The 25,344-nt window shown below is 39.2% G+C and overlaps 1 protein-coding gene across 1 annotated transcript; it reads right to left on the minus strand.

The window, feature by feature from the left end:
- Positions 1–1,599: 1,599 nt before the first annotated feature.
- rab3gap1 (RAB3 GTPase activating protein subunit 1) lies at positions 1,600–24,798 on the minus strand. The gene is made up of 24 exons (XM_042507490.1): positions 24,726–24,798; positions 24,561–24,616; positions 22,954–23,032; positions 22,716–22,848; positions 21,551–21,629; positions 20,416–20,535; positions 20,078–20,243; positions 19,399–19,498; positions 18,772–18,853; positions 18,221–18,289; positions 17,233–17,306; positions 15,645–15,737; positions 15,208–15,380; positions 14,613–14,720; positions 13,622–13,794; positions 12,808–12,862; positions 11,650–12,018; positions 10,519–10,656; positions 9,926–10,153; positions 8,410–8,506; positions 7,877–7,980; positions 7,195–7,310; positions 6,465–6,567; positions 1,600–3,825 (listed from the first exon to the last, which is right to left on the minus strand). The coding sequence occupies exons 1-24, from the start codon at positions 24,741–24,743 to the stop codon at positions 3,592–3,594; spliced, it is 2,967 nt and encodes a 988-aa protein (XP_042363424.1). The 5' UTR covers positions 24,744–24,798; the 3' UTR covers positions 1,600–3,591.
- Positions 24,799–25,344: the final 546 nt, after the last annotated feature.

Here is a 25,344-nt window from a genome sequence, read left to right on the forward strand (position 1 = left end):
GAAATTTTGTTTAAATTATAAATATCCCATGTTTTTACTGGTTACACATGACAATGATCTGAGGGTAAAGGATTTTGTTGTTGTTGGGCTGTCTTGGCTGACAAGCTTTTTCAGTGTTGCGTTGAGATCAGGGACTGTGCCTGTGGAGTGGCAGACCAGGGTGGTGGTTCCCATTTTTAAAAAAGGGGGACCAAAGGGTATTCTCCAATTATCCAGATATCACACTGCTCAGCCTCCCTGGGAAAGTTTACTCCAGGGTGCTGGAAGAGAGATTCTGACCGACTGTCAATCCTCGGATCCAGGAGAAGCAATGTGGACTCCATCCTGGCTATGGACCAGTGGACTGGCTCCTTACTTGCAAAGCTGTTGGAGGGGTTGTAGGAGTTTGCCCATCCAGTCTAAATTAGCTTTATAAAATTAGAGAAGGCTTGTGACTGTCCTGTGGGGTGAGGGTGGGGTTAGCCATTCAGTCCCCGTACGACCTAAGTGAGAGCTGTGTCTGCATACTCGGCATATGGTCAAATACCTTTTTAAGAGGGTGTTGTCCTGTTTGTAGTATTCATGGAAAGAATCCTGAGGCACAGCTGGGGGAGGAAGCGGTTCAGTTTGAGGACCTCAGAATTGCATATTTACTTTTTGCAGATGATGTGGCTCTGTTTGCTTCATCACACCGTGACCTTCATCATGCATTGGGGCTGTTTGCAGCTGAGTGTGAAGCAGTCGAGATGAGAGTCAGCACCTCCAAATCTAAGGCCATTGTTCTCTACTGGAAAATGGTGGATTGCCCCCTTTGGGTTGGAAGAGAGTTACTGCCCCAAGCGAAGGAGTTCAAGTATCTCAGGGTCATGGCGTCATCAGTGATGTGGTGCTCAACGGACTGTTATAGTCAAGTGGGACCTGAGACTGAAGGCAAAGCTTTCAATTTACTAGTCCATCTATGTCCTGACCCTCAACTATAGTCACAAGCTTTGGGTAGCAAGAGAAAGAATGAGATTGCGAATACAAGCAGTGGAGATGAGTTTCTTCCGTAGGGTGGCTGGGCTTAGAGACAGGGAGAGCCTTAGAGATGGGGAAATCCTGTCTCAGACATCCGGAGGGAGCTCAGAGTAGAGCTGCTGTTCCTTCATGTCAAAAGGGGCCAGCTGAGGTGGTTCAGGCTTCTGATCAGGATGCCTACTGGGTGCTTCCCATAAGAGGTGTTTCGGGCACATTCGACTGGTAGGAGGCCCCAGGGCCAACCAAGAACATGCTAGAGGTATTATGTATCTCATTTGGCCTGGGAACACATAGGGGTCCCCTGGGAGGAGCATTAGGGAGCTAGGGAAAGGGCTGTCTGGAGTACTTTGGTGAGCCTGTTGCCCCAGCGACCAGGCCGGAATAAGCAGACACCAATTGATGGATAGACGGATGGACAAAGGATGTGATTTATTTCATTTTATTTGATTATTATAATTCCTTATTCATTTCCTTTTTCTATTTATCTCTATGGTGCACAGAGGATTTGATACCTAACAAGCCTCCTAACTGTTAACACTGTAGACTATGCCTGATGGTGCACACGGCCAAGCCAGAATGATTAATTCAGACAGGAGAACAGTGTTTATTTTTAGATTAGAGGACTTTATGGACCAGCATTGACATGTACTGTACACTGTATATTTTTCCATTATTAAGTTTGTAACTGTACTTCAGAGCAGGATCTATTCCTGTGGATTGCACTTATGTGTTATCAGCAAGTATTCCAATCTAAAATACTTGTTTTAGGTATCAGCAACTTTTTCAGCCTATAAACCTGTGCTGAAATGCCACTGGCACATAAACAAGTAGGATCAAGAAACCCTTACTGCACACAACAACACAAGGATAGAAGAATATTATGAAGTTATGCTAACCACTTGGCATGTGTTCAATAATGGGATTCCAAAACAATGCCATTTTGGAAGTTTCTTTTGCCCAGTCACATCACAACACAAGAGCAACATCTTATGTGGACAAAATGCTTACAGTATTTTGGCAAGGCCAAAGCTGAGAGAAAAAAAAAAAGGGGTCTGAATGTACTATTTGGGTGAGGGTGCAGTGCGTCACCAATATGGAGATGAAAAGATGTTAATCCAAACCCCCTCACTTGTAATTGCAGTACTTGCATCTTTTAGCTCAGTCTTAAGCCACCCACTCATCTACAGATGAAATCTGGTGACACTTCATTTTAAATTCCCTCTTTATAAAAACGCTTGATATTTGAAATCATGCACAGTGAGTCTGTAGTACATGAAATCTGGATGTGCCTACTACCTGAGTGATACAGAGATTTTAGTAAGTAACCACAATGTAATGCAATACCATTAGGACCAAATTGAGCAACACAAAGTGATCTCTTTGAAATTTCATTCAGCAATGCTCATCAGTTTGTTGGAGATATATAGCCAACACAGATATGTCTCTCCTGACTAAAAACTGGGGATGTCCTGATCCCATCTTGTACGATGTTATCGAGGCCAATCAAGGCATTTTTTGACTGATCGGGACCGGGAATATTTATCTTAGTCTGATCTGATCTTTTGTTTTACGTCAGCTATCACACAGGTGTTTTACTTTCATGCACAAAAACATCGAGTGCAACCTTTGTCATCTCTCCTCTAATCAGCTGTCTCTGCCCTCTGTTAAACTCCATACGCCTCTGAAAGCAGTGGCTGAGCCCAGCCCACCTCAAAACACCACACACCTTAAACAAAAATGCAGTAAGAGGCTGTTTATTTACATTATTTACCAAAGTTATGAGCAATTTTTAAATGTGAGCTCAGTGTCAAAGTCTAGCATTTCGCCTTCAACTGACGCATGCTGTTTCTCCATCCTGCTTCGAGGAGAGAGGAGGAGAGCAAAGCTGTGGGGAGCTTACTACAACTTCACTCACCACTGTAAGTATGCCAACACGAGCAAAAAGCCAACATGACTTATGTGTTGATGAAGCCTAATCCGCCACAAGACGTGAGGACAACAAAAATAAACATTCAAGGGAATACAGTTCAATCAGGTAACTGAGACACAAACTGCATCAAAGCAACAAACACAGGGGCATTTAGAGGGAATCTCCTCAGACAGGCCAAAAAGATTAAAGGGAAGGTTTATCATTTCATGCTTTATTTTGCGAAATAAATTAATAATAATAATGATATGGCTAATGCACTGCAGAGCTGTTCATTTATTCATACTGTCAAGCATAGGCCATACATTGGATTGATTTTAATAACTTTAAAGAAGCCTTCTTAAAGTGTGCACTGTGCAGATGTATTATCTAGAAAAACAGAAGTATCGGATCAGGACTCCGTATCAGCAGATACTAAACATTAGATGACTTGGATTGGGAATGGGGGCAAAAAAATGTTATCGGGACATCCCCAATAATAACATTCACTGAACAAGCATTTGTACCCACAAACTCATTAACCAACATAGGACCAACAAAGAAACAACCATTTTACTATGCCATCCCTTGACATTCAACGCTCTTCCAGTTCTGGCTTCAAGGTGTTAATCATCATGAGCTACTGGCGCAAGGTTTCAGATAAAATACTGTGTAATAGGCATTTGGTCTTAGAAGAAGGAAGTGTCTGAAGAGAAGGCCCCTGCCAGCCTAAACTCCTCCCTCAACAACACACAGAATAGCCGCTGAGGCAGAGCTTTGGAGTACGGTGCTGGCCGAGGGACACATGTACGCAACAGAATTTCCCTGCCTGCTGGAGAAGGGAAGTCAGGCACTTTATGACTTCCTCCACTCAACTTCCTGTCATGCTCCAAGTCTTCATCCAGCGGTGCCAAGAGGGCAGCCTGAGGGTGGAGAAAAGATGAGATGTTACTCACCAGCAATAAAAGGATAAAAACTACAGTCTGATACTATTGTTAAAAGGTAAAAACACAGGTGAGCTGGTTCAAATTTATATTTTCAGAATGAATAAACTTAAAGGTTCAGTAATATAGCATGTCTCTGAATACTTCCTGACTTCCCTTACCTGTCTGTGGCACTCAGCCCCAAGACTATTGGTTTCTACAAAAGGCTTAACTCAAAAAAGCTCACAAATACATAGCTTTTATACAACAAACTCAGTATAATTACGAGTATCCGATCTTTTTAAGGTAGGATAAATTAATTTCCCAGAGGAGAAATTCAAGTCTTGGAGCAGCATAGATAGAAATAAGTGCAGATAAATAGAGAAGTAAAAAATAAAAATGAGAATAAGTAGAAGCTACAAATAATTAGTATGTGAGGAGAAGTAAATACAGACAAACCAGGAAAAGCAGAAACTTCCAAGATTCTCCTTTACGTAACATACATAACATGCTGTCATTTGAAGACATTACTGTAGATGGAAGCAGGAACATAGATGGGGCATTTTTAAAGTTACTTCAGCTTAGTAATTTCATTAGAGTAACCCAACATAATGAACTAACTAAACCTGGATTGTTATTAAATTCAATGGCAACCAAATTCTCACTGAGATTATAACTTAATGCTCACAACATAAATCCCTTTTAGATATGCACCTCTTTACATTAAATAGATACCATTTTAAAAAGTATAACCAATGTTTGAATAAATTGGCAATCTAAACAGCAATCATTTTATTCTCTCTTTTCTGTTAGCATTTTCTCTTTAATTTGGCAGATGAAAGAGAGGACTGGAAACAGGTGGAGAGGGAGGGGAATGACATACAACAAAGGAGCCATTGAAGAATCAAACTTGTGAAGTTGCAGAAATGTGGCATACGCTGTGACACTGGATTTTCCCGATAAAAGCCCACAAACGGTAATGGGAGTTTTCTAGGGGGGGCTGTGCAAAACATTTCTTTTTTAGCAGTTTTGTTAATTTCAATGTCCATCTATGACAGTATAATAGTTTAGCTTCAAGCTTTTCAAGTACTTCAGTTTCCAATTCTGCCAGTATTACAACTCAGTGTTGAGATTTTTCAGCAGCAGAATGAAAAAGGGAAGCTAAATAAAATGACTCCTCAAACCTCCTAAATCTGAAGACAGTAAAGGGAGGAGAAACAATGTATAGTGACTTTAAGTGATCTGGTTCTATGTGCCCATTGGTTGATATTGGTAGTTGAGCTGGAGCTACAGGACATCAAACCACAGCTTTCTAACACTGCGACAAAGGACCAACAAGACTAAAGCTACCACAGGTATAATATTTTGATTTTCAAACCTCCATGTCATCAAATATTCCTTGCTTTAAAAGCAGGTCACATCGGAGAAATATAAAAGAAAATGAACATAAAACACATACATTTCTGTTAAGATGTACTGGTGTATTTGGGCTTTAGAAAGGTCTTGAGGGGTTTCATTTGCTCGAAGGGTTGTCATCTATGGAACTGACTGAAGCTTTGAAGGAGAGGCTGTGTGTCTGTGTCTCTGTGTGCTTGACTGTGAATTTGCAAATAAACAAATATTCAAAAACTGTATGTTTGTCTTCATGGTCAATTAACATTAGGGTCCAAAACTCTGATTCTGAACTTGTATAACTGTGTGTGTGTGTTTGCTGAAAGTTACTGAGGGACTATTTAAGGGTAGAGGTAAACTGGTATTTGGGGGGAAAAGTCTCATTGCTTGTGGTTACCTCGTCACTGGTGAAGTCAGCCAGCTTCACGTAAGCAGCGGGGGAAGAAACAACACAAAAATACAGTCGGATGGAGAAAAAGAAAATGTACAACAAAAAAGAAAAAGCACATATTTGTGTCTCAAGAGGGTCCAAGGACTGCACATTACCTCACAAGCACACACATACATATATATTGTTATGCTAAGGGGCAGCACATATAACTTGAAATGGAAATTAAAAAGCTGTGAGTTGCATCATTTACTCAGAGAGGACTTGATTCCCCTCTATTTGCTGTGTTTTGACCTTTCATGGCAACTTAAATCTGCAGATAAATAAAGGAGGTTTTTGCTTTCAACATATTTGGTTTCTTTTAGCTTTCTTCAAAACAAATGTTGTTTACTTCTGACTGAAATAATGTGCCAAGAATGAGCACAAGAACTCAGTGAGAGCTGGAATGAAAGAAAAGGATTACAATTAGGATTAGGTGACCTTTTATTTAAAAAAAGAAGACTTTTTTGTAGACAGTCTGTGGATGATACTGCCAGCAAAAAGAACTTTGAATACTTATGTTTTTTTTAAAAGCAAGAACCTCAGTACTTTAACGTAAGTAATAATTTGACTCAGCAACTTTCACTTGTATTGGAGTAATATTTGACCCAGAGTATTTATACTTTGACTCCAGTTACAGGGCAGTGAACTTTGTCCCAACACTGTTAATGTTATTAGCCTCCAATTTTGCTCCTATTTTCAAACATGAAATGAAACCCAGTTACATGAAAATCTTAACATATATTACAATAAACCATATAATGAGATAACCACCCCTGATGAACTGTGTGACAGGAAGCAGGAATGTGTGACTGCTTACCCTCTGAGAGTTGACGAACAGTCTGTGGATGATGCTGCCAGCCGGCCCCTGGCCAGCTCCAATCACCAGCACCTCTGGTTCTTCCAGCAGGGAGGTGACAAACCTGAGAAAGACATCATGATTCCAGGAGCGCTGGTGTAGTCAGTAATACTGTCCAGTGGCACTAGGCAGGTAATTGGTCACAGCTTGATTTAGCTTCCAAAGTAACGGTTTCTCCTAATATCGCTGTTAGGCTTCGCAAATAAGTCAGTGCAACTGATGTGCATATATGGACTAAGTTATGATATAAACTCTTTCATTCACAGCTGTGCAGCTCAGCTGACTAGAAACATTCAATAATATTCATGCGGGTGCACAGCCATGATAAAACATTGTTCAAGGTCCCTCAACCACTCCACCATCGTCCTCTTGACATCTAATGTTCATGCATATATAGGGTTTTTTTAAGGTGAAAGGTCATAGAAAATGACTTTTTAACTCCTCTTTACACAGAATTTGAATAGTCTACAGTGGACTTTATTCTTTAATACTTGTGCTTCAGTTGTGTAGCCTGTGATACAAAAGTTTTAACCTCTGCAGTGTCAGTGATATGTGCAAAATAAGTTAACGTATCTGTACCATGTACTCTATTCCCCTTCAAATCACTCCTTCAGGACAGCTGATCTACTGTAAATGATGTCGCCCTGTGTCACACTGACATGATGTTCAGACAAAGCTGTGTGGAACATACTTCTCTAGATCTTCTGTGTGCTCTCCCTTCCCGCCCTCACAAACCGCAAACTTGGCCTTGAGCGAGCGAGCTCGGGTGATGGCCGTCTCCATGGCCATCAACTGGTTGATGAAATCCTACAGAGAAAGTTCACACATACATGTAGTCAGAGCAGAAGCTGGAGGAACTTCACATGAAATAAGCTTTGAGTCAAGCACATTAACAAGTAGAGTGTGGTCCAGACATGTAAGATTGCTTTAGTTTTCTTCCACTTTTTGGATTGAAAGTTAAAAACAATAGTTACAATGTTGAAATCAAGTTTTTTGGTATATTGCTCATGATCTTTCTATTGGTACTTAAAGTCAAACAAAATGCTACAATTAATTACAGTTACAACTGCATAAGTAACACCCCTCCACCACCACCACCACCATCTGCACATAAATAAATTCAAACCAATTCAATGTAACAAAAATTGTAGATAAGACACAAAAAATGAAATAAATCATATTTTAAAAAGTGCACTTGACATTTAAAAAAAAGAGTAAAAACAAAAACAAAAAAAAACAAAATGCCTTCAGCATATTTTCAGTGAGTAAAACACAATACTATTAGTGAGAAAAGACAATACTCTATTTCATCAGAGATGTGCCAGATGTGAACAGTATGTGGAGTTCATTTCAGGGCCCCGTCTGTCACTGACCTCTAACTTCTTATAGTCATGGTTGACGGGCTGCAGCAGCTTGCTGGCTTGACTTGTAGCTTGCTGAATACTTTTTCTGACTGATGGAAGGTCTTCAACCGATTCTGTTAGCAAGCGGATCAAAAGAGAGACGGGGGGGTAGAGAAGAAAACACAATGACGAGGCTGTTAAAATAGACAGCTGATTAAAGCAGAGAGAATTATGAATGAGCTGTCCGTGTGTTATATCCCACTCTAAAATATTGTTCCAGCAGAGTATACTACATTATTACAACACGATTCCCTCGCTCCTTTTTTACATTAAATTTGACTAATTTACTTTAATGACACATTTCTTACAGCAACCAAACACAGCTTTATTGCAAATATGAGGTCAAGCAGGAATTCTTCTCTTCTTCTCATTCTAAAGGGAATGAAAGAAATGCAAAGTGACCTTGCTTGAATCACCAATATTGTGTTAATTTGAAAGAGAGAGATTGAAGAGAAGCCATGGCCCTTTTTTAGAAAGAAAAAAACAAAACTATCTTGACTCACCTTCCTCCTTTAACTTCAAAATAGCTGCATGGAGAATGCAAGGCAGGAGGTGGCAGGTCACATCTGCAGGTTTCTGCACAGCCAAATAGTGGAGAACCTGAAAAAGACAGTAAATAAAAAACAGGTTTAGTTTTCACCATTTACGTATCTGCACTGTTTTGCTATTTGCAGCTCTCTCCCAGTTACATTGGGGGCCTGTTCCATAAAGCGTGTTTACCAAATAACCCAGACTTATTTCGGTTAGTCTGGCACATTTTCAGTTTATTTAGGTCCATAAAGCAAAATAATCATAGTTCAAGCTCAGTCATTGAGACAACTTATGACGGGACACTGACCTGATCAGGGGCAGGCTGACTGTCAGACTAAGCCTAATTCCTACAGGAATGACTCAACAAAGAGTAATGATTTTAATACAGACTATCTGTTATGCTGTCATAGGATTTATTATTTCATTTTATTTAAATTACAATATAGATCTTTATTAATCACGTTCAGTCAAAAATTAATAGGTTTATAGAGAATCAACTTCAATAAATTCAATAAATTACACATTTTGTACTTCATTATATTATACATGTTATGAAACCTGTGGGTCTATGCTCTAAATTTAATTATTACTTATGAAAAGTTAACAGTGCATGAAAAGTTAACAGTGCATTTGTAGATGTAGAATCAAACAAAAATTTGGCATCTAAATCCATGTGTGTCTATCCTATATTTTCACAATGGGAAACTATGTTTAAAAATATTATTGTGGCTTCTAAGTTTGAAATAGCGGCATACAGACGTTGAAAATGATCCAGGTGCTGTCTTTGGTATGCGATCACTGTTGTGTTTGATATGGTGGGGCTCTGGCTCAGCGTTTAATATAATGATCTCACACCGGGCGAGTTTGGGCTTTAACTTATGCGGGTCAGGTTGGGTCGGTTCGTGTTGTAATTTCTTTGGCCCGTTGAGAACTCTACCACTGCCTGCGGGTTGTAAATTGAGTGTCACTGACCTAGGTTATCTGTTCTCACTGTTTGAATGTATTGTGCTCAATATTTAATTAAACTGTATAAAAATATTTCATTAAATTTTAACTTTGTTGCTACTTATGCATTCATCTGATCAGCAGTTTCTCACCAGCCTTTCTCTCTGGTTTATCTCTGGCAGCTGTATTACTGTAATACCTTTTTTTGGTAATAAGATGTTCTCTGTTTACCACTGCTGTGTGCCATGGAATATCAGGTTCGATTCATGTTCGACCTCCCGGGCTGTTTAAGAATAGCGTGCTCACACAATCATCTTGACTACTTGAACATGACTCCAGTCAGTCTGGCTCAGCGAACTTGAACTGACCTTTATAGAACTGCTGTAGCCTCCAGTGATTTGTTAGGTCCCTTTATTCAGGTGTTAGACTTAAATCCTCCCTTTTATGAGCATGCTTTATGAAACAGGCCTCTGGTAAACTTACTTGAGTCACTGACTTTTGATGTCAGTTGTAGGTGTACTGTGCAGCTGTACTGAAAATTACCTTTTCGGCCTCCTTAGTGTCGTCAAACAGTCTTCTCTGGCGGCGTGCAGGTGTTACCCTGGCTGCCTCCCAAGCCTCTACCCACATGTTTCCTGGAATCTTCATCCTGGCACTGAGCTCACCTTTCACCACCGTGTTACCCTTCTCATCGACCACCTCCTCCTCCACATAATCTCTGGGTGAGTACCAGCGCACAAAGTCCTCCAGAACACAACCTGGGTTGGCTGCCTTTGGAAAGCGAGGAAACAAGTTTTATTAAACTGATCTGAAATACATCCATGTCTTTGAAAAAGGTTGCTCTCTGGTGGGGAGACAAAAATGTTGCCAAAAAAGAAAAAAAAGAAAGGTTCAAGGCGGTTTACCATTTACACATACTACCCACACTGTAATGATACAAAGCTGGTTGGAAATCTGCAAAGTACCCTCTGGAGGGCACTTGAGGACAGGAGGATTGAACACCCAGCCTTCTGATTAATGGACAACATGCTCTTAAACACTCAAATATAAAAATAAATTGAGTGCGCAGGACATACATGTGGACAGTAAATGTGTATACAAGTACAGATTGAATATGTGTATGTCTGCTTATTCACCTTAAAGGACTCCATGTCAGAGAGAAGACAGGCACTCTGCATCCTGGCACGAAGGTGGGTACCTTCAGCTGATGTGCCCAGTTTGGCCAGTACCTCAGACTGCTCCTCTAACAGATCCTCAGTCATGGGAGCAGGTTCCTGAAAATCCAGCACAGACACACAGCAACATCAATGTATTTCCATTCACTTAAAGCGTTGCCTCATTTGAGAGAGTTTTTGTTCATTTGTGGTTTGAGCGCAAAACTTTAACTGATCTAAAGAATTGTTTTCCATACCTCACATGACCGCATGTAATAGATTTACTTACTCAAATACTGAAAAATGAATTTCTGATATTTCTAGACTTTCAAAGGGCATTTGGCACAGTATGCAAAGATAAAATCTATTTTACTTACTGTGTGTCTTTTGTTCAAAGATTTTCTCATAAAAGAATACGTTTGCATATCTTTAAGTCTCTCTTTAACCCTTTTGAAACTTGAGAATGACCTTGAATGAACTTGGCAATGAACAACTTAAAAAGAAATGACCCATAAAAGAGCAAGAAATGTGTGGAAAAATAAATAAATAAACAAGAATATTTACTAAAAGAAATACATTAAAATTCAAACCAATTCAAAATTATACATGTTTTTTTTAAAAACTTATTAATAGTGTATCTTTTTAATTGACCAGCTTCCTGTGTCTGTCTATGATCTGCAGGTTCCACTCACTGGCTGGGAAATAAAACTGATAAATCAATAAATATTAACACTCTTGATTGCTTCCCATGACATGATAACTATTTAACCCTATGACTTATTAACAAATGTAACTCATGTTACAAAAAGGTTTTCTTTCTTCTTTTATCATTATATTATTCTTTGTATAGCCCTGACCCTTTATTAACACTTCTATGTAACTACTAATTTTCTCTCAATATATATTTTATTTTGAATAAAATACAGTAATGTGATGATATGGACATAGTACAACAATTAATAAAAGTTCAAGTAAAAACAGATTAGATCAATATGATACAGAAATAATAAATAATACAATAAAATAATGACTAATACGTATACATTTAAACTAAAAGACTTTGTGAATATGTATGAAAATGAGTGAAAGAGACAGAAACAGAAACATTCTGACCTGTGTGACAGGAACGTAGAGAGGCTCTGTAGAGTTGAGCAGAGTCATGTTGTTATGAGGATGTAGCCTACCCTCTGCTTTTCTTTTACTGCCATCCTTCTCTGCCTCAGCATGCGGAGCCTCCATCTCCCCCTGGTCACTCAGGCACTCAAAGAACTCGTCCTCGCTGTCGCTATACGAGTCCCAGGATTTCCCCGGAGACACCTCCCTTGCTGAGGTGGATGCAGTCACTGTTGCTGTTGCAGACTCTGGTACTGGGCGGCCGTTCTGGGAGCCAGCAGATCCCCTACCCTCTCTCCCTCTGCTGCCCTCCAGCACCTTGCGGGCTTCATCTCTGGCCCTCTTCCGCTCAATGCAGCAGTTCAGCATCTATGCAGAAACATGAAACCTTTTCAGACATGGGAGTCTTAATAACGCTGTCGTCATCTCTCTGTTAGAGCGATGGCTTGATGTCATACAGGCATTAGTGTTACTTAAAACTTTATTCAGACAGGACACAACCGTTACAGAAAGAGCAAGTGGGATTAATGAAACTGCTGAAACAGGACAATTAATTGTCCTTCTGATTTATGCTTATAAAGTTAGATTTAAAGTTAGGGAATCCTGTTCCCTCTAAATAATCCAAAATTCACCAAAAAAAATACGTGGTGTCAGTAGAACAATTACAAACAGCTCTATAACAGTCTAGCTCAGTGATACCCAATTTAAGGCCCGTGGGCTAAATCTGGCCCCTGACAGAGTGACAGAGCCCCCCCCCCCCAACCAACCATTTTCTAATTAGCAATAAAAATAAAGTGATTCAGACTGAGAATTTTTTTGGGGACTTTTGGTTTAATTAAGGTGCCAGAGTGCATAAAACAGCATCATAAATAGAGCTGGTTAAAAAAAAAAAAAAAAAAAGATACCAGAGAAATGTCTTGAAATTCTAGAAAAGTTCCCAAATCTAAGACATGTCCTGAAATCCTAAAAATGTGTACAAAATCCTAGAAACATCCTTAAATCTGAGAAATGCCCTAAAATTCAACATTCTCTCCCAGTGTCACCTCTCCTCACTGGAGATGGCAATAGCCACTGCTTAATTTGCTGTGCATTGTGAATTAATTTGATCTATCGTTTTAGCTCAAAAACACACTGTATTCCTTTTATACAAATAGCTACCTGGAGCTTCTGGTGCATAAGACAACAGCGAAGATCTGGAGGTCCACCAGCCAGTCTGCAGTGTAGGAAACACAGAGAAGAGAAGAAGTGAGTGCATAGCAGCAAACATGACTGTTTTAATAGACTGAGCAATTACATCAACTACTTTTTTTAACTGTTTTGACTTTTTTCTTTAACAATCAGCAGTAAAATTAATGCAAAATAAAGATATTTAAAGTTGTACGCCTCTCTCCTAAAGCCACATGCTTACAAATTATTTGACATGCTGAATGGGCGCACATGAAAGGAGAGACAAAACGTGGAGAGAAAATGGAGAAACTTTTGTGTTGAACAACCAAAACGTTGTCACAGTCCGACACATATTTGAGCTACGTTACGTCATCAGCTACAGAAACCATTATGTTATCATTATGTTACATCAGTGTCATTTATTTCATTAGATACAAAAATTTCCAAGACTTTTCCAAACTTTCAGTGATTTGAACTAGTCCCATTAATTTTCTGGGCCTGGAAAATGTGATTGTGAAATTCAATGACTTTTCTAGGTTTTCCATGTCTGTGGGCACCCTGTTAATATTGTAACAGATCATTTGCCCTGTTGATGGTTTGCCGGGAACTGCGTGTGGTTGAGGCATGACCCCTACTCTGCGCCTGATTGGATCAACTTAACCCAACCAATCTCACTCCTCACATCTAAACCTAACCAATGCAACCAACGAAGGCAACGAGTACAAGCTCAAAAAACTCAAGCATCATGCTCACGCAGGCAGTGTGTCTCGGACATGAGAGCAGCCCAGGTGTGTGTTGTACCCACCCGTAGATGAGGTAGTTGTTTTCCCAGCGGTAACGTAACTCTAAAACAAACTCCTGCCAGAGGTGAGCAACAGCACGAAGCCCGCCATGGTTATAGTTGACCAGACATGCACAAAGCGCCAGCCGGTAAGTCAGACTGTCGCTTGGCGCTGATTTCAGATGGAGGAAAAGGTTCTGTACACAGAGAGATGGAAAGCAGGTTAAACATGTATATTTAGCTATGAAAAATTTAATTCAGATCAGGAATTGAGTGTGGAAATACTTGTCAACTAAACACAGGGAATGCAGCTAAGGTTTGCACGGCATCTTGCTTTTTCCATTTAAGCGTTGCTTTTTTCCCCTTTTTCTTTGAAAGGCCATTTTAAAATGATAGTTATGGTTCTGCAATGATTATAGCTCTTTTCACAATTTTCCAGTGTTTAAATGTGTTTGCTACATGTACAATTTCTTATTTAAAACATGCATTAATGACCCTAAAACCTGACTTGATTTAAAACAGGGATGCACAATATTTGATTTTTATATAATATCCGATATACTGATACATAACAACTCAATAACCAATGATGACATAGATATATCCACTTTTTTTTTCAATATAATTTTAGTGATCAAGTCTCTTCTGTATGGAATTAACATCAGATTATACATACTCTTATCATGATGCCCCACCAGCAGATGGAGACATAAAATACAATGCTTTTTGATGTATGTAATATTTGTTCACTGTGCAAAATAGAAAACATACTTTAACTTAGGGTGGATGTGTTGTACATGTTCACTTTGACAATTAAAAAAAAGATTAATAAAAATATTAGTTGTGATATCAGCAGATATCAGCATGTTGGCCAATACTGATATTTCATCGTAAAACCAATATCATCCCTCACCAATGACGTGTCAATATTATCATGCATCCCTAATTTAAACCTTACATGTCACCTGTCTGGCGCCCCACTCCTTTTTTCACAGTGTGAAAGTGTCAAACCTACATCGTCATTGTTTTTGTCTTGCTTTGCTTTCACACCGGCGTTTGACTGGGTAGTTTTGCTCTTGCTGTTCTCTGACGACTTCTCCACAGCAGCATCTGGGAAGAGATACTGAGACATGCAAGGGAAAAAAACACAAATATTTAAATAGAAAAGTGCAATTTGATATACATTACCATAAAACTGATCCCCCGGTTTCAAAACCTATTGCCTGTCATACACGTTTGCCCCAGCCTAATCCTGTCGTTGCACTAAATTGGCATAAATGCTTCACAGTTTCCAAAGGTTACATTTCTGTATTCATTTTAGGTGTAGCTATCGCACCAAGGCACTCAAATATTGAGATGCTACTTTCATCAATTTTGCAGTTCTGAATTGTTAGACTGAATAAGATGGATAAGAGTCAAGATCTCAAGGCCCATGCTTGTTTAAATGCTTTATTTTATTTTGTGCACACTGGAATTTTCTGATTTATTTCTCCTGCACGTCGTATTTTAAATCTGTTATCAGAGAATGTTTCTAAGCTGTATTTTCTGTTGTCATGTTTGTCTTTATGAAACAATATCCATATAAAACAGTCAGCATGAATGGCTCTTACGAGAAGGATGGAATTGAGGATATCGTTGCTGAGTGGTGACTCATCAATGCGTTGGCGGCGGCGGATGTGCTTTCGGGCACTGTGCACCATATTGGAGACAGACAGCTTGGAAATTGGCACTGTTGCTGCTGGCTCTGTCAGCTTCGATAAAGCAGAGGTGATGTCACTATTTTCTGCGGGGGGGAAAAAAGGATTTAAAATCACACCGCAGTTATCTAATATTCAATACTGTATAAATAATGTATACTGTATAACTGAGGGAACATCAGTACTTAGAGTTGTAGAGGTGAGTAATAGAAGACTATGCAAACATTTCACAACCAGTAAATGATGCACTAGTTTCCATTATTTATACTACGGTTAGCGTAGTGACTTTATAGTGAAAAACAATTAACGAGTGTAGTTCCAGTGTTAAACAATACAGCCGGTGAGCTGACCTTTGCCCTCCTCTTCAGCCAATCCTCGTCCCAGAACATCCTCTGTAGACTCCTTTCTAGAGCAGAGCTTAAAGAACTCTGTCAGAAAGTCACCTGTGTGGGAAGAGAAAAAGAGTTTTTTTTTTCTAACACTGATTAAACTGCCCCCCCAAAATTATTTATCTTGCTGAAGTTATTGGGCTTCACCAATATCTTAAGTTTTTTCTTAAATTTGTTCTTAGGAAAAGTCTACGTCTTTTTCAGGACATGTTCTTAAAACCCAGAATTGTTCATCGCTGTGTTTTTAAATGATGAATCCCATGTCTGCAAACTATGTGTAATTATAGTAGCACAGCTGTTAGGACAGAGGACAGAGACAAATGCTGCAGCGCTGTGTAAGGAGTACATGTGCGTATTCAGAGAGAGAAAGAGAGAGCGGGACAGAGGGTGAAGAGAGACCATTTTCTGTAACTGAACGCTGCCTCTTCACTTTTTGTCCCGCCCGTCTGACCCACTTATGATATTTTCTAGCCTGATCAAAGACTGTTAGTTGGCATGGTTCCTATTAACATAACTGATGTGAACTGAAGTATTGTTGGGAATTTTTATCTTTTTTTTAAATCATGAAAATATTGTTAAAAAATACAATAAATTATAAAAAATGTTGTTGTAATATAAATCCTAAAATATTATATAATTGTAGAATTGGAGAAAACACAATAATTCATTATTCTGTACAAACATGTCAGCACAACATGCGGGCTAAAGCTTCCCCGTGTGCTTAGCTTCTGTTCCTACCTCAGAACAAATCCCAATACAAAAACATTGGTGAATGTCAGATTCTTCGTATAAACTGCTTAAGTGGGTTTTAAGAAGAAATTTCTTCTTAAGAGCTCGATGAATGATGCCCATTGTTACAACTACTGTACAAAATCATGCAATTATTTGCTTTTAAGGGTAATATGGACCCTATTAGGCATTAACAGTCTCTTGTTTTGCTTTTCAACAAAGACATATTGAACATCAATGTGCAGCAATAGTTTTGGTGTCTGGTCTAGTTTTTCCGCAAGTCACGAGTGAATCTAACAGGAAAACACATTAAATACTCTCATATGAGAGATACAAAGGACATATTGGATATGATGTGAATGATTTAATCATGATAAATGATAAAATATGTATCCAGTTCTTCCACAATGCCTTACAGTTGTGTCTAAACCGAGGAAGAGAGACACACATGCTCACAGACACAGTTACACAGAGGCAAGCAGGGACAGAGCCCTCTGTGTGATTAGAAGACAGCAGAGCAGAGACGGAGAATCGCTGCTGAAAGTTGCAAAGAAATGAACTCCTGGTGTGAACGACCACGCGACTATGGACCGGAGGCTGTGTAATAATTAATCTAACAGGTCGCCTCCGCGTTAAGCTCTCAAAAGTTTGGCTGTTTCAGTATTTGTGTATCAGCAAAGGTTGCACTGGAGCTATCAATGGTTTGGAAAAGTTCCTGCAAGAAGATGCGACCCACACACAGTTTGAAAAGCTCAAAAAGAGGAACTGAATTGTGGTTATGCTTTGTAATGTCCACTGGACACCAATGGATTAACCTTACCCAGTAAACACTGAGGGTTTTCAGCTGTCCTGACTCGGACTGACCAGTGAGGAGCTTGGAGAGGATCGAGGTCACTGCCGAGTCATAAAAAAAGAGAGTGTATATTTGGTTAAATCATAAAGCATGCTGCTGGTCCAAATTTCTGTTCAGATTATGGTCAACAGACTAAATCTGAGAAAACACTACTGAGGTCACAAATATTATTTATTTACTGTTATCTATTAAAAATCATGTAAATTCAGTTTCACAGCAAGTTATTTATTTAATTATTCATTTAAATGAAGAAAAGGTCAAATCACAAATCAAAATCTTTCAATATTCTAAGTGAAAGGGCCAGTGTTTGAGCTGGCAGGGGCACTAAGGTGCAGTGTTAACAAAACTCTGCTAATAACTGTAGCTTACCATCTATAAACAACAATGCATCCTGACACAAATCAGCTCTTAGGTATTTTGGGGTTGTTTGCTAGCAGACGTTAATGATACGGAGTTACAAAGAGGGCCAGAGCTGACTCTACTTCCCATGGAAGTTAAGAGGCTTTGACGTCTGCAACAAGATGCTACAAAAGTTGCATTAGTCTGAGATGGCCAGCGCTAGCTTTTATGCTGCGGTGTGTTGGGGATGGAACAGGACGGCCATAGACATAGATTAAAAAGACCAGCTGAGGAGCTGAGCTGGACTCTCTGGAGGCTGTGATGAAGACGAGGATGCTGTTTTGCACCCTGTTAGTACCTGTGTTTGGCATTTGTTTTAGCATACATCTTTGTGCACTGCTGCTGTGTAATGGCATGAATAAGTTTCCATCTAGCTATTTTTTAAATCATGCTTTTTATTGTTTCCCTAAGAAAAATGATGTTTACAGCAACCTGTAAACATTCATATCATAAACAAAAAAGAACAAATACAAGTTTTAAAAAATCTTAATGAGTAAACAAAATACACTGTCATCTAACCATTTATGAAAGCTCTGCAAATCCAGGAAACTCTTACCTGTAGACATCATTATCCACAACTATCCCTTCTGTCAGCTGAGGCCAAGTGGTTGCAAGATGAAGCTCACTGCAACATCCAAAAACAGACACTAAATAATTTTGCTTTCTTAAGAGATAAAAACATTCACTGTGTAACATTTTTTTTACAGTTTTAGCTCAACTGTTTTTATTTTTATGCAAACACAGCAAAACAGCAACAAAAAAACCCCAAACATACAAAAACAAAAGATACAACCTCCTCCCACCTCCCACCTGCCCACATGATGAAAAAAGGTTGAGAGAAACTTAAGTCTGTGGAGGACGGAGAAAATGGACCCTGAAAAGAAAAATATGTTCTGTTCTGAAGTGGAGGTATTTCTGCAGAAAGTGAATGCAACTAAAAAAACACATAAACAAACAGAAACAAAAAGATACAACCTCCCTCATGCACCAAAATATTGAGCTGGGATCTCACATACATCAGTACTAAAGACAAAACAATTTCAGCTTGGTTTGTAGTGTACTGCAAGTTTTTGAAATGTGTTGTCATCTGAGTTGCAATGCCCTTACCTGATTGGCTCCTCACAGGCTCCAAATGGAAGCTTCCCAAACTCGACTCCTCCCACCTCACCTCCAAGGAGTGTGTCAAAGTCTGCCAGAAAGCCAAACAAAATATACAAGGCGGTAAATCTGTCATCAAAAACAAAATATTTATGTACGGCATGCCCCATCCAGGAAGTCAACCAAAAGGTTATGACGCATTTACAGGAGCTAAAGCATTCAATGGACGAGACAGGAGACACCTTCTACATCTGTCATCTTTCCCAATCGATACCAACTGCACATAAATTCACTTTCAGACATTTTCAGTGTCACTGGTGGAAAATATGTGAAACATGTCTGTATGTATGTATTTTGAATATTTGTACATCAATGTGTAACCACCTTTGACATAATTTAATGACATTTATTGCAAAACCCTAATGATATTGCATTTATAACTGTTAGATTTTTTAATCACAATAATATATTATTGTACTCTGATATCAAGCAGGATTTCCCATACATGCATTTATCTGTGGCTGTCTGCAATAATATCAACACTGCTTTCCATCGATTCCCCCAGATGTGATAAAAGACATTTATTATTTAATCATAATGTGTAACTACATCAGCCTCTGTTTTGTATTTACCTACCTGGAGGTTGCTGTGGCCACGAATGCTGCTGCCAGTCCTGGAGAATGTAGGTAAAACGGATGGCAATGTTGATGGGAGGTAGAGGGGAAAGGTTACAACCCTGAGGGGAAAATAAAAACAAAAGACAAGATGATTAAGCTCTTTCTGACCAAACTGTTAAAGAAACTTTGGAACCAAAGAAACAATACACCCAGGAACCATTAGTCATCAGTATTATCCACAAAGGTCTCCTCCTCTCCAAAACAAACACAACTGGTAACTTAAACTGGTAAAAAAAAAGAAAAAAGAAAACCAAACAAAACAAAAGTTCTTGTGGTGGAACAGCTAACTACGGTGGATGAGGCAAAAACACAAATGGTCCTTTCTAAAGCCAGTGTTTGGTTTGTCCTTTTGGGGCTACTGTAGAAATATGGCGGTTAACATGACGATCTCCGTAGACGAGGACCTGCTCCCTAAATAGGCATAAATGGCTCATTCTAAGGTAACAACACAAAGATTCCTATTTTCAGGTGATATATACACAAAAAAACATATTTATTAATTCAATTTCTGCTATTTTATCACCCTAAATCCTTTAAGTGATTCTGCATATGGGTGTGTGTGTGTGTGTGTGTGTGTGTGTGTGTGTGTGTGTGTGCGCGCGTGCGTGCGTTAATGTGTCTTATTCCTTAGCACTTACTATCTTAGACTTGAAGATGTCAAGCAGGCCAGACAGGTGGTTGTACTGGCTCGGCACCTTGCGGAGGTGGACCATTTCAAAGTCAGTGCGCACACCCGGGCCCTGGCACTCTCCAGAATACACCCGCCTCCACTTCTGCTGGATCTGCACGAACATCGGCACCTGGCTGAGTGCACAAGACAGAGAGGAGGAGGCATTACAATGAGGACGTTAATGTAATGGTATATGGTAAATGGATCTGCACACATTTACATATAATCACACAGATGAAACAGCCATCGGGAGGAATTTGGGGTTCAGAGAAAAGCCCGCTGCCTTCAGTGTGGAAAGCAACTCACCAGCCGCTGTTGGCCAGAGCGATGGAGACTGAGCTAAGGAGCAGGTTGCACTTTGACTCGCTGATGATAGCCTCGCAGTTGGCTCCAGGGTTGATGACCACAAACTCTCGTATACCGTACCTGTCGCCACAGATACATCAGAACATTTAACATCAGCATCACATTCTCCTCCACTTCGCTCTCAATCCACACCAGTTTGCATTTCTGAGGCAGTATATTCCCAGGATTCAATGCTTTTTTTTTTCATATGCAGGGTCAGACAAGTGAGTTAGAAATCTTTGTGCCCAAAGTCAGTCAAACTTCAAACAATGCAGACTGTTTTATTGATCTGTGGCTATCAAACAACTACAAAGACTAAAGATAACTGTCACGTTCAATCGTTGATGAAGTAAATGAATCAGAACAAAGACAGTGCGTCCTAAAAGGGAAGCCAAAAACATTCTCGCATTTTGAAAGTAATATCTCCCAATTTATTTCCCAAGTCTTCTCGAGTCTTACTTAAAGGTTTGAATGAAAAAGGAGAGAATAAAATTCCTTGTGACAGCAAGAAGGGAAAAAAATATCACAGAGAAGGTAAATGAATACATCGCTTTGAACAACCAGCCCATCGCTGTGGCAGAAAATGCAGGTTTTTGCAGCCTTTGGAGCTTTTGGAGTATGACACTCAACATTTCAGAGAATGCCCTACCAGAGCTTTACAAAAAGGTAAGTGACCACCTACGTACCTCTTTTGTCAGATGCAACTGCTATTGCAAACATTTGGAGTTCTGGTGTTAGCGAAATGTCACTGCTTGGCCTCACTGCACACTGGATTGACTCCACTTTTGTTTTAAAGCGTGCAGTGCAGCATGCTCATCAGTTTTGCAGATCTCACAGAGCAGAGCATGTAAAACAGGCACTCGAGGAGATGCTGAACATTCAGGAAACGGACAAGCAATGAGTCCTCGTCACTTATTCTGAGCATGTTCCAAAAAAAGTTGGGACAGGGGCAAGAAAAGACTGCAAAAGCTGTGACATGCTCAAAAATAACACCCGGAACATTCTGCGGGTAAACAGGTAAACAAACACCTTTTCACACAGTTATCAGCATAACCTGATTTCTTCTTGCATGAAAACATAATGAATGATAACTCACCATCTGACCAGGCAGTGGGCTCGAGGAGGGAAGTCGTTGTTCATACACAGAAGGTCCTGCATTGCCACGGGGAAGGCATCTGGACACACGGAGAATTGTGTTAAACATCGGGTAATAAAGGGCTGAATTGTACTGTCTGTGCATTCTTTCACCTGTCAAATTTTGCCTTCTTTTATTAACAAATGTCTTCAGGCAATATTCCCTATGATCTATGCATAAGGGAAATTAGAAATGAACAGGGAATGTTATGTGGAGAAAATAGGGGAAAATATAAATTGTGAATTGTGAGGACCAAGAAATAGAAAGTTGTTGTTTGTTTGGGTTTTTTTTTTTTAAAAAAACTGGTAAAGGGGGAAAAACTGCAGAATCTTTTGATTTCTTATTATAATCCATTCTACTTACTTAACAAGCAGCAGTATTTATTGACTGAATTAAGTATATTTTTCACTTGTCTAATAACCTTTCAGTGCCATTTAAGATTTTAAGACTCAGTAAGTCTCTTTCAAAGAGAGTGACGCAGTCAGTTTCTTTAAACACAACGTTTTAGGCTTTAGGACTTTACTGTAGAAAATGAATATGCCGCAAAGCAACACTTACACACAAATGTAACAAAAAAAGCACACACAAATACAATACCGTAAATATTAAGTTAATCCTTTAAAACTTACGCAAATTGGTTTGATTACTTTCAAAAACATGGATAGAATTCATTGAGCAATGAAAAGAGAAATTACCCCAAAAATAGCAAGAAATTAGCAAAACACACAAGAAAATTACATTAAAATTAGTTTTAAAATAAAAAACAAGAAAAAGAAAGCATAAAAACAAAATTACCTTGAAAGTTGCTTAAAAAATGATAATAATTATGTAACACAATTTTTAATATATAATTATAATGATTATAAATATAGTTTTTCCATCGCTTTATAAAAAGATTTTCTAAATCTATTAATTTCTTGCAATTTGTGGAACCTTCCTTACCAGGTTTCCCATTGCCTTTTTCTCATGTTTCTCAAAAGACATCATGCTAATTTGCTCAGGGTTCAAAGATTTATATACTTGTTAAAGGTGCACAGGAAAAGTGACGTTGCTCCATGTTTCAAGAGGTTAAAGTGAGACTGCTAAAATATTGCTATTAACTTAACACATGCAAACATAACTGTACCTTCCTCAGGCTTGTCCTTCCCATTGTCCTTCTCACATTCTTGTTTCAGAAAGTAATGAGTTATGTAGAACTTAAAGTCCGCAAAATTAATATCCTGAGACTTCTCCCCCCAGGTGCCGCTGGTGTATTCACCCTGTGATAAAATAATGACGCATCGTAAGAGTGAAGATTAATGGCAGCGCCCTGCTCACTGGTGTGATTCGGCTGAATAATTGAAGGCTTGTGAGGACACATTTACCTTCTCAGGAGGCGAAAGTCCTGCTGAGTTCCCCATCAGCTTCCAGTCATTTAGTAATTCTTCAACTCTGGACACAAACCTTCAAGTAGATCAAAGTTTAACAGTCAGCAACAGGGTTTGGCTGGATATACACAGTTCCCTAATGCATTTTCACCATTTGCCATAGTTGTTTTTAAACATCTTTGTAACGTAAAAATGCTCCCTGTGTTGTGTCGACATACATTTCCTCATTGATGAGTTTCCCACCTGTTGATATAACGCCTCCCTCGGTGGTTAGGGGCTGTTCATTATTTGGAAGGGGGCAAGGTGTGGTGCAAAACAGGTCAGGCATTTTAAAATATAAGCTTTTATTTTGACTTAGGTGAAGGACATACAATCTTAAATAGCATCATTTTGTATTTATTTAAAATAATCTCTGAACCCCAAATCCCACAAGCCGGTTTGAAAAGCATGTTTTCTATAAAAATCTGCAAAATCACACCAATTATCACAGTTGGGAAACGTAAAAACGAAAGCAAAGTCTTCAACAGTCCTTTATTTTTAGGAGGATTTGCATATTGCTTAAGAAATTAAATGTTTGTTCTGATGATTGTTCGGATGCTTTTTGCACTGGCTCCTATACAACATAGATGTGGTGTGAATACAAAAAAAAGAAGTTATTTATGGTGGAAGGGGAGGGAATGATTGGGAAATACATTAAGAGCTTTTTTTTGGGGGGGGGGGGGATGAAAAAAAAGTAACATCCCAGCCACTCCTCTCCTCTGATAAATAAAATACAGTCCCTTGGAGGGTCTGAGTAAGGTTGATGTAGGAGTAACACATATTGATGAGGAAAAAGTCTTCAACACTACACTGACTGCCTTAAAAACTGGAAGTAAACATAACTATTATATCTAATTCTTAACTTGACTTAAACTGTAGTTACATTTACTAGATTTTGTGCAGTTGTTGCAACTTAAAAATGAAAAGTTTAATTAAATCAGTCTTTCTAAATTTTAGCAACTTCAGTGAAGCAGGTTTACTGTGCTATATATGTGTATTCAACTGAAGGCAAAGCAGACTAACTTGGTTTACAGGACTTTCTAGCACTTAGAAAGAACAAAATAGTTTCACTTGTCATTTTTAAATTGCGACAACTTCACAAATTTAAGTAAATGCAGCTAATCTTTGAGTTAACTTAACAGTTAGCACAAGTTTTTTGTGTTTTAGGTGAACTTTACTTTCCTTTTTCAGGGAAATCAGTTTCCAAAATTATGATTATTATAAGATCAACTTGTCAGATATCTAATACAGCAAACATGACGGTAGGAGTCATTAAACCCCAAACCAGACAGTTTCAGGTAGAAGCTGCCAGCTGGATGCTGAACACAGACACAAGAGTCGAGCACCGAGCAGGGCTGAAAATCAGCTGCAGCCACCAAACTAATGTCCGGTGCGTGTCTGCGCGGTGACGTTACAGCCGCGCTGAAGCGGACGGATCCGGGCCCGGAGAAAACCACTATGTGGACGTGTCACTGTGGCGGCGAGGCGCTGCGGTAGCTGCTGAATATGACTAATATTTACATCTCAATGTGCAGTGTTTGTCTTGAGAGAGATGCGTCTCTTACCGCTCCCACTCTGACGCGGTGGTGAAGTCGGTGATCTCAAACACCTCCGACTCTGGCTGCAAGAGACGCGCAAACACATTTGACATGAATTCACTTGCTGTTGTGTGACGCTCGTTTGGAAAACTGCGCTGTTCTTAACGAAGCTACTGGGCTAAAGAAACTCACATCACTGTCGGCGGCCATGTCGATCTCTTGATGTTGTTGTTTTTCTTCTTCTTCGCTTGTTCTTCTGCCTCCACTTCCGACATCCGGTAGTACCTTCTTCTTCTACTGACGTTCCGGCCGGCTGTACACTGTGAAGTGTACTGCTGCCCTCCACAGTCTGGAGTAGGTGCTTAACTCACAGCCTGGAGTACAGACCTGCCCGGGTATTTAAGAGGCGCCTCAGCAACAGGTTGAAAGTTTGAAACAGAGGAAAACATCGACTTAAAGGAGAAAGACGAGAGTCCCACATCCGTGGGTCTATTTTAAATCGGGATAGTTCCCGTAAAGGCTGTTGTCTTTACTTATTTGTTCCCAATGTTGTGGACAATAGCAAGGACGCTGTCTTTCTGTTTGGTTACTTTGGTTACTAAATTTTGTGTACCTACATCCAAGAATATGAAGGATGATAAGTTTAGTGTGTTTAGTTTTGTACACACACACACAGACACACACACACACATACATATATATATATATATATATATATATATATATATATATATATATATATGTACAACTTTTGTATCAACCCAAAAAATGAGACATTATTGAGTGAGGTCATTTTTAGAAAGCAAATTCA

This window comes from Plectropomus leopardus, chromosome 19 (genome assembly GCF_008729295.1).
Source record: "Plectropomus leopardus isolate mb chromosome 19, YSFRI_Pleo_2.0, whole genome shotgun sequence".
Lineage (NCBI taxonomy): Eukaryota > Metazoa > Chordata > Actinopteri > Perciformes > Serranidae > Plectropomus > Plectropomus leopardus.

Excerpts from the sequence above, each read along its gene's own strand:
- rab3gap1 (XM_042507490.1), bottom strand. Across the intron at positions 18,290-18,771 it reads GCCTGTGAGGAGCCAATCAG|TGAGCTTCATCTTGCAACCA; the intron begins GTAAGGGCATTG and ends TGGATGTTGCAG. Across the intron at positions 7,981-8,409 it reads TTTGAAGTTAAAGGAGGAAG|AATCGGTTGAAGACCTTCCA; the intron begins GTGAGTCAAGAT and ends GCTTGCTAACAG.